This window comes from Calliphora vicina, chromosome 3 (genome assembly GCF_958450345.1).
Source record: "Calliphora vicina chromosome 3, idCalVici1.1, whole genome shotgun sequence".
Taxonomy (NCBI): Eukaryota; Metazoa; Arthropoda; class Insecta; order Diptera; family Calliphoridae; genus Calliphora; species Calliphora vicina.
This window is the reverse complement of record NC_088782.1, coordinates 35,457,047-35,470,512: the sequence shown is the minus strand read 5'-3', so window position 1 is coordinate 35,470,512 and position 13,466 is coordinate 35,457,047. Positions and strand designations below refer to the sequence as shown.

General features: G+C 31.3%; 1 protein-coding gene across 1 annotated transcript; it reads right to left on the bottom strand.

Annotated features, from left to right (window-relative positions):
* Nucleotides 1-8,624: 8,624 nt before the first annotated feature.
* Nucleotides 8,625-8,921, bottom strand: LOC135955396 (uncharacterized). Its single transcript, XM_065505747.1, has one exon. The coding sequence runs from the start codon at nucleotides 8,919-8,921 to the stop codon at nucleotides 8,625-8,627; it is 297 nt and encodes a 98-aa protein (XP_065361819.1).
* Between the last annotated feature and the right edge of the window lie 4,545 nt (nucleotides 8,922-13,466).

Sequence of the window (13,466 nt, the reverse complement as noted above, 5' to 3'; positions counted from 1 at the left end):
AAAACACTGGAAAATTTATTATTAAATAAATATTAAATAAAAACTGACGTTCAATAATATCCTTGAACAAAATTATGACATATTGCATACTTAATTATTTGTGAAAATAACAAAATGAAATATAATTTTAATATGCCAGGGCATTTAAAATGTATTTTATTTAAGTTGTTCCAAGAATACAACGTATATGTATGTACACAAAGTGAACCATATACATATATTGATTTAAAATTATTTACTATTACTTATGTACATATTTGGAGTCACTACTTCAGGTCTATTTTATTAAAGGTTTATAAAACAGAATTACCATAAAAAATTTGTTTTATAAACCAGTAATAAGTTTAAAAATTGGTTATGAATAAGGGGGTTATCATAAAATAATATATCCATAGAAGCGTTACTGAGAGGGAAAAAACCTATGTAAGTCTGTTGTCAAAAACCTAAGTCGTGAGAATGTATTAGTACATAGTTTTGCTTTACTTATTTAATGTGAAAAAAAGTGAGGCCGATTACTCACCATAGCTTATGGTGAATGTGTTCCATCGGTTTCAACATGAGAGAGATGGTTTTTGCGGTTCAGAAGTGGTAATTTTGACACGGAAGTCAATGATCGTCCAGGCCAGCCACAAACGTTTGAAGACCAAGAATTGTGGGAATTACTCCATGAAGATTGTTGTCAAACTAAACAAGAGCTTGCAAAATCATTGGGAAGCCAATAAAGCAACAATTTCAAAACGTCTGCAAGCAGCAGGATTGATCCAAAAGTAGAGAAATTGGGTACCATACGAATTGAAGCCGATAGACCTTGAAACACGATTTTGCATGTCGGAGGTGATGCATGAACTCTATAAATGAAAATAATTTATGCACTGAAACATTACTTTCAATGAAATATGGATGCACTACGACAACCCGAAGAGTAAGATATCATATGTGAAGCCACGTCAAAAGGCCGAATATATCAATGTCGCTAACGTAATGTTCTGTATTTCAGGTTCCTATCTATTATAAGAATTATGCTGAAATCTGGCCATACTATCACAAGGAAACTGCACCGAATGCAACTCATTCGTTTGACGCGACCATTGGCCGAAAAAGCCTAGAATATGCGGCCAGACATGAAACTGTAATATTTCATCATCATAACACTCGACCAAATGTTGAAATTCTTGTTAAAAACCATTTAGAATGAAGTGGTTGGGAAGTTTTGTCTCACCCAGTTGAGCTGTTCTTCTGGCTCGGAATCCATGTGTTGCCACAAATATGGGAAAAGGTCATAGCTTAGAATGGAAAATAGTTTGAATAAATTTATATTGAGCACATGTTTCAAAATAAAAGCTAAAAATTTTAAAAAATTCCCGAGTTTTTTAGTCATACACCCAATAATATGTTTTATATACCAAAAAAGATTAAGCTACTGGAAGATGGCGCTATGTATAAATAGTGACAGAAGTTGCAAACGGTAGTTTATTATAGGCGCTGTTAGAGTTAACATCAACTGCATTCTTGTACATTAGATACCAAGGGTGTCATTTAAGTGTGTGTATTTCTGTGAATTATAGGCGTGTATAAAAACATTGAGTGACTAATTAAACTGTTGTTGTGTAGATTTGAATAAATTAAGAGTTGTTACAATTTAAAACTACTAAACTGCTTTTATTTGCAATCAAAAGTATCCGGTTTATTGAATGGAAATAAACCACCGTTTTTAAAAGGTAAAAACATAACAATATAATAAATTGGATCTAGATCAACAATTTGGCATAGTTTCTCATTTTTCATATAACCGTGGAAACCCATGAGGTCCTCGTTCGATAATTAAACTCAACTACACTTTCTCTATAGCTATGAGGAATTTTATTAAAATCGGACTATCCATTTACACTTTTTTCAGTTCCACCACTGTGCGCCAAATGAGGCCACTAAGTTCGAATCACTGCAAAGAAAAGGGAGAAGGTAAATAACCTGCAGCTAAGAACATTTATTTAAATTCTGACTCAGAGTTAACAAGACATGATGGCGATCTATATGAAACCGTCTTAGTAGCATAAACGATAATGTCGCTACTTCGGTGAGGTACTTTACAGTTACTGGGGATATCAACAGCAGATCTATTATTTTGAATATCATCATAATAAGTAGATATAGTGTTCTTTCAAGAACCAGACTGTATGCTGAGAATTTATATTTTTGAGAAAATCCCCACTAATGGCGAACATACATCTAGAACAAGACATATTATTTTCTTAGTGTTCAATATCAGTGGCAGAGATAAGGTCAGAAAAAGTCCGTGAATATTAGAGTGGCTTTTATATCAGCTCATTGTATAATCATATAACCAACATTTTAAAAAATAATACCTAAAAAAAAGATTTTTTTTTATATTATTTAAGTCCTCCCTAATACACATGTATTTAAAAGCCTTTATTAAAAAATCCTAAATTCCCATAACAACCCGATAACATTTGCTCATACACCTTTAATAGTATTAAATGAACATTTATATAGAGAAAAAACACAAATAAATTGTATTAATTTCTGAGCTAAACTTTCTAACACACTTATTTATATTATAAATCTGCTTTTTGTTTCCCTTTATGAGCGCTTTTTGTATTTTATTTCAACAAGGTATTTCTAACGTTTTTGTTTGGCAAATATGATGAAAAAGTAAAACAAAAATTTTTCCAAAAAAAAAATATAAATAAAACAAAACATAATTGAAAAAGTTTCATTCATTTTGGAGATACATTTAGCAACCAAAAAAATAAAAGCATAACAAAAAACTAAATAAAACTCAGTGAAATAAAATATCAAATGCTTTAAGTTTTTTATTAATTTTTTTTTTGCAGATTCGTTTTATTTTAGAGCACTTTGTTTTATATTTTATTATATTGTTTATACATATACGAGAGAGCCTTATTTTTGCAAACAAAACAACTTAACTAAACTATAGCAATCAAATCAAAGCAAAAAATAAAAAATAAATACTTTAGAATGCAAAATAGACCCACTGGTAAAATTTCTCTGTTTAACTAAAGTACTTTAAAAATATTTGAACAGAGGAACAGAGCAATTTTCTCTTTCTTGTTGTTCTTGCTGCTGGTTTAAAGTTCTTTTATTTTTTTTTTTTTTTTTGAAACAACTTTTTGGATTGTGTAGGGAAATACTTCAAAAAGAAAACAACCAAAAAGTGCCAAGTGTATGTATGAATATTGAAAGAAAAAAAAAGTTTTTTAACTCCAATAAAAAATAAGAAGTTTTCTAAAGCCTTTAATACGGTTTAGCTAAAGAGCCAAAACTCCTACAAGACACACTTTTGTGTATTTTTTTGTTCACCAGTGTTTAAGGTATTAAATGTTATAATTGAATTAAATGCATTTCGTTTTATGTTGCCAAAGTGTGGGTAACATTTGGTCTCAATGGTGTATACTTAATATATGAAATTGTTAAATATCAAGTATACGTCACTTATGCTAACGACTTGAGTTGATAATATTTTCAGGAATTTTTAATTTTTTTGTGGGAATGAAATCACATTAAACATGAAATATGTTTTCAGTTTATATTTCTTGCAAAATGTCATTTAGATTATTTTGAATTGCTCAATATAAGGAGTGAGATCGAAAAAAACTTAACGCACGTTTTTCCTTAAAACTTTTAACCCAAGTATTATTTGATTTTTTTTGTCAGCTATTATGTTTAATGTCAATAATATTCATTTGTTGTTAATCTGATTAAAATGAGCGACGAGAAAAACGTGCGTACTAAAATTATTAAATATTTTCAACAAACCCCAACTTGGTCCTACTAAACTTTGACCAAACAATCAAAGGTCAGCCGCAAACTGATTCCAATGTCATTAAACAGTATCGGGAGAAGTTGTCCGTTGATAGAAAACCTGTTTCAGGTAGAAGGAATGTTCCACATGATGTTTCTAAAGCCAATAAATAAAAAACATTTTCAAATAAGCTCCCAACACATCCGGTTGGAAAACAGTACGGTTAGGTCAGTACTCGGACTATTTGGTACGAAATGTTAAAGCTACTGCAAGTTTAAAAATATATAAGGCTCAAAAAGCACTTGGTATGTCAAGCAATATGCAGTTGCGGTAAACGAACCCAAACACTTGTTACAAAAACTAAAAAAAAATGTATCATCTGTTTTAGTATATTTTTTATCTAAAAAAATAAATATTTTAAATAAATGGACTTCCATTTTGTGTTAATTTATGCTTTTGTTTTTCGCATACAATAAATTTGTCTCTTAACAATTATCGACTGTTACTTTTAAAGTAATCATAAATAGTAAGTTTTTCTCTAAACTTTTAATGTTTAAATCAAATGCACTTCTTTAGCATCTAGCTGTCCCCTACGAATCTATAAAGGGCATTTATTAAAATTTTATATTATCTTGCAAATAGCTTGAGTTTTAAATTTGATTTTACATCAGTTATTTATTAAACTAATATTTACATATATAATGGTAGGTTTATTCATTTCTGTATAAAAAGTCCTTCAATTAGTTACAAAAGTTTTGACGATTTTTTTAAAATTTTCAATTATATTTTATTTATAATATTTTTGTAAGTTTATAAAATATGTTTCTTATTCACATTCGGTGACATCATTCATGGCCTTCAAATCCATTTCCAGCTTACTGCGAAGGATTTTATAGGACATTCCGCAGCAGTATTTTTAGTAAATTTTGTCAATGTCTTTTAAGTGCTCCTTGTCCAATTCCTAAACATTTCATTGATGAATTCCAGTACTCGATACAATACATGTTCTTTAGTGTTCACAGATCAGTTGATGGTAGTTTCTTCGGATTGACATTTTTCATGCCCAACTTCTCCAATTCCTTGCTACGTTTTATTTCAGATTTCAAATGCTTTTTGAACTCAATTTCACTGTTGATTGCTTTCAAATCTTCGATTGAACATTTTTCCAACTTACGTACGCTTTTCGAAATCAATTTATCGGTAAGAGAAATTTTGGTTTTAGTCAAACGTATGAAACGGGATTCAGTACGGCGTAATTCTTCACGGTAGAGGAACAAAATGTAGTTGAAGGTGGTTTTTGATTTGGATTCCATTTCATTACTATTTTAAAAGTATGTTTGATGTTGTCGCTTGTTTATCTCAATGGAGAATGGTGCTGAAATACACAAACATCGGACTTTAATTACAAGTTATGAAAACATAGTTGCAGGATGCAGCAGGTAGTCAGTCACACACTTTCTCTATTTGTGTGGTACCTATTCACTTGCAGACCTGTTACGTATGCACTCACGAACCCACAGTGGGCTTAAAAATGTTTCGTTTTTAATCCACTTTTTTATTATTTTTTAATCCCTTAGTTTAACTAATATTTTGTTTTAAAATTAATCCATGTTGCTTGTGCTCATTAAATGATGGGTTTTCCCCATTTTTGTGAACATTAGTTTGTCGAACGAATAAGTACATGAGGATAAACGTTAATCCGTTTTTTAAGTGTAGTCGAAATAATTGACTTAACCTAACTTAAAATAAGAACTTGTCTTCACTTTTGTAATATGTTGACAAATATTGTTTTTAATCTGCTGAATCATCTGCAATAATATGTAGAATGATTTACGTGTTTTATGATTTAAGCAGCTTTTGTTACTTTTTTGCCATTAAATGTGTTTTAGAGAATTTTATGTTGATATTTTGATGAAAATCTCATGATTAAAATTTAACATATGTTCTTTGATTTGGTCGGCATTAAAACTTTTTTCTTATTGTGTATCTTGATTTAAACTCACATAAAATGCAAAATAATATACCATAAAAAATTTATTAAGATTTACTACATCATAATACATCTGTACATATGTGTATAAAATTTTAAACTTTTAATTACTGTCAAAACTAACAATGCGATGCCAAAATTTAAAAATAACTTATTATAAAGTGCATGATTTTCTTAAACATAATAATATATATCATTTTAGTAATAAATTAATAAATAGCTTTCTACCTCATGTTTCGCAAGGATTATTTTTAATTTGAATTTAAATTAATAGGAAATAGATATTTTCTATTAGTTTAAAAGCCCTAACAATGTAATTATGTATGGAAAATAACATCGTGCAAATGTCTGCCGCGGCTTTATCTGGTGTATAAGTCAGGCTGAATTTGAAAGATGGCATCGGGTATGTTGGCTCTGAGGGCCGACAAGAAAAAATATAACGGGATTGAATCGCACGATCTCGGTGTCGAGTTCAAATTGACTCCACGTGAGACCATGCCCTCAAATTATTCGTACCTGTTGAAATCCAATTTATGTCATAAAAAGTTGGCCCTTGCAGGTCACAAAGAAATATGGACAGATGACGCCGCCAGCCGAAAATCGACACCAACCATTGACTTTTTCGGGCTGTATTGTACCCTCTTGGATCTATTGTAGATTTGTATCGTCGACAATTTTGTTTATTGGCGTTCATGGTAATTTCCACATATTTATATATCCTGAATAAAGTATATATCCTGAATCGTCTGCCAATAAGCACCTGTTAGTTAACTCCTATCAAAATTTTGACAAGCTGCATCATTTAGTTTGTGTTTGATAGCCATTGATAGTGAATTACATGTTGTCATTACGCATAATTTTTTGCGGAAAAAAACTATCACTCAACCTATGCTTGATAACTACTGCGGTGTTTTACTTTTTCTTTTCGCAATAGAAAAAATTCACGATATGTTATAGGCCGATCAGAGATTGAAAGTGCGAAAGACTGTAGAAGCCATAACCATCTCATATGTCTCAGTGGTTTAAATTTTTAATGAACACTTGGGTATGCTTTCCGCAGGATGTGTGCCACGTTTTCTCACAATCAACTGGGTTCGTGCAATCGTATGTCAACTTTGCAGGAGAGTTTGGGGTTGTTCAACCATGACATGGACTAGTTTTTGCGCCGTTTCGTAGCCATGGACGAAAGGTGGTACCACCACAACACACCAGTGACAAAACACCAGTCAACACAGTGGGATTCTCGGGTTGAATCGGTTATCAAATGCATATTTTGTTGACCTCGACAAATTTGTATTATATAAAAATATAATACAAATCTAGATAGCTTGATTTTAATACTTAATTTAATGAATCAAAATGAAAAATGTTTGTTAAAATTTTTGAAAAAATAATGTGTGAAGTATCATAATTTTTTAGCCGCATTTAGCCCGTCCGATGTGGAACAAATATTTAGCCAAGATAATATTAATAAAATAAATTAAATCGTTTATATAAACAGTAACTTGAAGATGTCTATAAACATACACATACTAATAACGTACGTCACTTAGTATTCGAGATATAGGTTCTACTTCTGCCGTTTCTGTGGTACTATCTTCCAGATTTTCAATAGCAACCGAACCAGAATCATACCTGATATATTATTGTACAATTCATGTTTGCAAGTTATTTATTGTCTTCGGAAAGCTTATTTCAATAGACAGGTGAGCATCTATATATCGACGCCGCTATTTGCACGAATACCGAATATACCTTAAGGGGTCGCAAATAAAAAATATGGAAATAAAAATACAAACAGATTAACAAACATATATCTAGCCTTACAACTCATGGTGGAGAGTATAAAAATATTTAATTTTTGAACACAAATATTAAATAATTCTTAGTATCGAGTCATAACAGCAAAAAAGACGTAAGCGCCAAAAACCAAATCTTACAGGGGAAGATTTTTTTAAATATCCTTGGTTGTAATCTAAGTATTACCGTGAAATTGAGTATGCATGCACTGTTACTTCTTAACTATACATTTTATTTCATATATTTCCAAGATAATGGGTATTTATGTCGCTTACGTCATTTTCGCTGGCAGTTACACCTTTCCAATTTTATTAAAAACACAACTTAATGTTCAAATTTTTTGATTTTGTTCAAATTATATTGGTGTACAAAAATTCAAATTAATGTTTTTAACTTAAAAGGCTAATATTAATTAATTTGTTAAAATTAATAAAGACGTAAGCGCCACTTCATGTTGTTGTTGTTATTTTTCTCTGAAAAAAACGAATTTTTTTTCATCTTTTTGACGATATCAAACAATTTTGCCGATTCAAAGATATTTTTTAATTTGACAATTTTATACCAAAACTATCTGGCAATAGTGCTGCCGATATAATTACGAATCTAGAAAGGCCATTTATTGAAATATTATATCAACTTGCAAAATGTTTGAATTTTAAATTAATTTGACGTGAATTATTTTCTTAATAAATAAAACTACCATTATATAATGGTAGTTTTATTTATATCTACAGAAACCAAAAGTCTTTCAATCGTTTCTTATTTACAAAAGTTTTTTAATTTTTATTTAAATTTTATTTTTATTTATAATACGCTTTTAAGTTTATCAAATGCGTTTCTTATTCAAATTCGGTGACAGCATTCATGCTTATCATGCTCTTCAAAGCCATTCCAAGCTTCTTGCGAAGGATTTTATTAGATATTCCTCCTTGCTGGTCCTTTCTGCAATATTTCTAGTTAATTCTGTTATTGTCCTTTACGAGCTGCTTATCCAATTCCTAAACATTTCATTGATGAATTCCAGTACTCGATACAATACATGTTCTTTAGTGTTCACAGATCCGTTGATGGTAGTTTATTTGGATTGACATTTTTCAAGCCCAGCTTCTCCAATTCCCTGCTACGTTTGATGTCATTTTTCAATTGCTTTTTGAACTCAATTTCACTGTTGATTGCTTTCAAATCTTCGATTGAACATTTTTCCAACTTACGCACGCTTTTGGAAATTAATTTATCGGTAAGAGAAATTTTGGTTTTAGTCAAACGTATGAAACGAGATTCAGTGCGGCGTAATTCTTCACGGTAGAGGAACAAAATGTAATTGAAGGTGGTTTTTGATTTAGAATCCATTTTATCTGGTATTTTAAAAGTGTGATTAATGTTTGATGTTATCGCTTGTTTATCTCAATGGAGAATGATAATGAAATACACAAACTCCGGACTTTAAATACCAATTATGAAAACATAGTTGCAGGTTGCAGCAGGTAGTCAGTCACACACTTTCTCAATTTGTGTGGTACCTATTCACTTACAGACCTGTTACATATACACTCACGAACCTACAGTGGGCTTAAAAATGTTTCGTTTTTAATCCACTTTTTTATTAATATTTTCTAATCCTTTAGTTTAGCTTTACTTTAGAGTTAATCTGTATTGCTTGTGCACATTAAATGATGGGTTTTCCCCGTTTTGTGAATATTCGTTGCAGCATTTGAGCGTACGTGTGTAGGATTAATGTTTATTTTAAGTCCTCATGTACTTAAAATAAACGTTAATCCGCTTTTTAAGTAAAGTTTACCAAAACAAATTAATTGACTTAACCTACATACTTAAACTAAGAACTTGTCTTAATTTCTGTAATAAGTTGACAAATATTGTGTACAAACATTGAGGATAGTTTTTAAGCTGCTGAATCATCTGTAACAAAATGTTGAATGATTTACGTATTTTATGATATACCCAGCTGTTAATGTTTGCAATGAAATGTGTTTTAGAGAATAACATCCTGATCTTTTGATGAAAATGTCATGGATGCTTTAAATTTATCATATGTACGAGTAACACCATTTGGTTGGCATTACACATTTTTTTCTCATTTAAACATCTACTATCAAAAAATAACCAAGTGATAGCTAAAATTAAAAATAACATATCACTAATGATTTTCTCAAACAAAATAATATATACCATTTGAGTAATTAGTTAATAAGTAGCTTTATATATCATTAAGTGCTTCCTTTCTTTTAATTTAAATAAAACATAGTATGTGTGAGATATCATAGATATTTTCTGTTGGTTTGAAAAGCCTATCGATGTTCACCATTACATGAGACGGCCATGCCCTAAAAACTCTCATGTTCTCAAAGAAATATGGACAGATATCGCCGCAAACCAAAAATCGACTTTTTTGTGTTGCATTGGACTCTCTTGGATCTTGACGTACCCTTTCATTCAGAAATAGGCCTCATCGATGAAGATGATTTTTTGATGAAGTTGATTAGTTGTTGAATTATATATCCGTCCATGGTGATTTGCAAGACAATGTAAATATATGCCTATTCGATGTGGCTTACTATTACAATACTACAGTAACTTTGCACCATAAATTTTAATGGTTAAAAAGTATTTTGCTTTTGAATTTCATTGTGGCCGTACAAGCACTAAAGATGCCGAAGGTTCAGGAGGCATCCGAAGCAATTAAAAAAATCACGATATGGTATTGGCCGATCGGAGATTGAAAGTTCGAAAGATTGTGGAAGCCATAGGCATCTCACATGTATGCTTTCCGCAAGATGGCTGCCTGCATTTGCTCATAATCGATTGCGTTCGTGCAATAGTGTGACAACTTAGCAGGAGTGTTTGGCGTTTCGAAGCCGTTTTGTAATTGTGGATGAAACGTGGATCCATCACAACACACCAGAGACCAAACAGTAGCCAGAGACCAAACAAAAAGGTATATTATTTTTTTCGATTTCAAAAATATTGTGCCGATTTCAAGATTTTTAGTCCAATTTTGACCAATTTTATCCAAAATATCCTAAAAATATAGTTACGAATCTAGAAAGAATATTTATTGAAATATTCGATTTAACGTCAATTATTTTTGAAATCGACTTTTGAAATCGATGTCTTCCGATATCAAAATAAATGTTTTGTAACTCAAGACATAAAATTTTTGAGTTAAAACATTTATTTTGATATATATCCCACCTGAATCCCACTAATAGACCAAAAAGCTCTATAAGGAAATAACCTTTCTTTTGAGCAAAACATTTTGAAAAAAAGTCCAACAATTTTTTGATTTTGCAAAAAAAAATACAAAATTTTATGAGTTACAAGACATTTAATTTGACAGATATCCCACTCGCATCGCACTAAGCGACCAAATACGTCTTCAAGGAAGACCTACATTTTCTTTTGAGCAAAAATAAAAATGGGTGTTGATGGCTTTGAAATAAAAGAAGTAAACAAGGTTTTTGATTTCGGAAAAAAAGTCAACAATTTTATGTTTTGAGTTACAACACATTTATTTCGATAGATATCCAACTCGCATCCCACTAAGCGACCAAATATGTCTTCAAGGAAAATATCTAATCCTTCTTTTGAGAAAAAAAGGCCCATTTTGAAATTGAAAAAAAGTCAAAAAAGTTTTTGATATCGGAAAAAAAAATTAAAAAATGTTTCTTTTTTTTTGCTAAGAACAATAGGTAGTAAGTTACATGGATGAGAAAAAAATACCTGCTTGCCCAAAATTTTCAATTTTGACCTCCTTCAACTCAGAGAGTTTTTGACCGATCTTATTGAAAAATAGTGTCTAAATTAATATCCAATAGGACTACCCTAAGTCCAATTTCATCCCGATCGGAAGACATCGATTTCAAAAGTAGGTTCACTTGATATGAAATCCCCCATTTATATAATGGTAGTTTTATTTATTTTTATATAAAATCGTTTTATCGTTTATGATTTACAAAAGTTTTTTAATTTTATTTATGTAAATTTTAAAATAATTTCAAATATTTTTTATTTACAATACGTTTCTAAGTTTATAAAATGTGATTCTTATTTACATTCGGTCGCAGCATTCATGCTTATCATGTTCTTCAAAGGCATTCCAAGCTTCTTGCAAAGAATTTTATAAGACATTCCTCCTGGCTGGTACTTTCTGTAGTAGAGCTGCTTGTCCAACTCCATAATATTACATTGATGAATTCCAGTACTCGATACAATACATGTTCTTTAGTGTTCATAGATCCGTTGATGGTAGTTTATTTGGATTGACATTTTTCATGCCCAGCTTCTCCAATTCCTTGCTACGTTTTATGTCAGATTTCAATTGCTTTTTGAACTCAATTTCACTGTTGATGGCTTTCAAATCTTCGACTGAACACTTTTCCAACTTACGCACGCTTTTCGAAATTAATTTATCGGTAAGAGATATCTTAGTTTTAGTCAAACGTATGAATCGAGATTCAGTGCGGCGTAATTCTTCACGGTAGAGGAACAAAATGTAGTTGAAGGTGGTTTTTGATTTGGAATCCATTTTATCTGGTATTTTTAAAGTGTGATTAATGTATGATGTTATCGCTTGTTTATCTCAATGGAGAATGATAATGAAATACACAAACTCCGGACTTTAAATACCAGTTATGAAAACATAGTTGCAGGATGCAGCAGGTAGACAGGCAGTCACACACTTGTGTGGTACCTATTAAATTTGTGTGGTACCTATTCACTTGTAGACCTGTCACAGACACACTCATGACCCCTCAGAGGGCTTAAAAATGTTTTGTTTGTAATCCACTTTTTTATTATTATTTTTTTAATCCTTTAGTTTAGCTTATACTATATTTTAAAATTAATCCATGTTGCTTGTGTGCATTAAATGGTGGGTTTTCCCCGCTTTGTGAACATTCGCTGCAGCAAATGAACGTACGTGTGGACATGAAGACTTTAAATAAACGTTAATCCTTTTTTAAGTGAATTTGACCAAAACAAAATAATTGACTTAACCTACATACTTAAAGCAGAACTGGTCTTGTTCTTTAATTAGTTGACAAATATTGTGTATAAATATTGAGGACTATAGTAACAAAAACAGTTTCAAACTGAGTGTTTTATGATTCACGCAGCTGTAGTTAATTTTTAGCAATGAAATGTGTTCTACGCTTTTTGTTTTGATGAAAAGGTCATGGGTTCTTAAAATTTAACATATGTACGAGTACCTTGATTTAAGTGATAACTTGAAAATGTTCTCCGCGGCTTCGGCGGAGGCGCACATTAGAAATTTCCAATTGTCTATGAATCTGACACATAAATCTGACCGATGGCATGGGCTATGTTGGCATGTGGCACATTCGCATAGACCTGTGACTTAAGAAAACTCGACAAGAAAATTAATAATGGAATTACATAGCACGATCTCGGTGACCAGTTCACATTACCTCCACGTGAGATGACCATTCCCATAAAAAGTGGTTTACTGAATTTCGCTATGGCCGTAAAAGCACGTAAGATGCCGAACGTTCTGGACGCCCAGTTGAGGTCTCTAAATCCGATACAATTGAAAAAATTCACGATATGTTTTTGGCCGATCGGAGATTGAAAGTACGAGAGATTGTGAAAGCCATGGACATCTAACATGGCTCAGTGGTTTCCAGTTTGAAAGCTCAGTTGGGTATGACAATCATGTGACCACATCGCATTAGTGTTTGGTGTTGTTCAACTGCCGTTTCATAACCATTGACGAAGCATGGTAAAACCACAAAAACAATGGGTTTATCGGGGTTAATCGGAGCTCAAGAAACTGAATAAATGGCTCAGCAGAATGAGATTTTACTATAAAGAGAAAATCATCTTACAATCAAATAGCTATTTTGATAACCTCGACAAATA

Coding starts and splice junctions, on each gene's coding strand:
- LOC135955396 (XM_065505747.1), bottom strand. CDS start 8,921: ATGGATTCTAAATCAAAAACCACCTTCAATTACATTTTGTTCCTCTAC.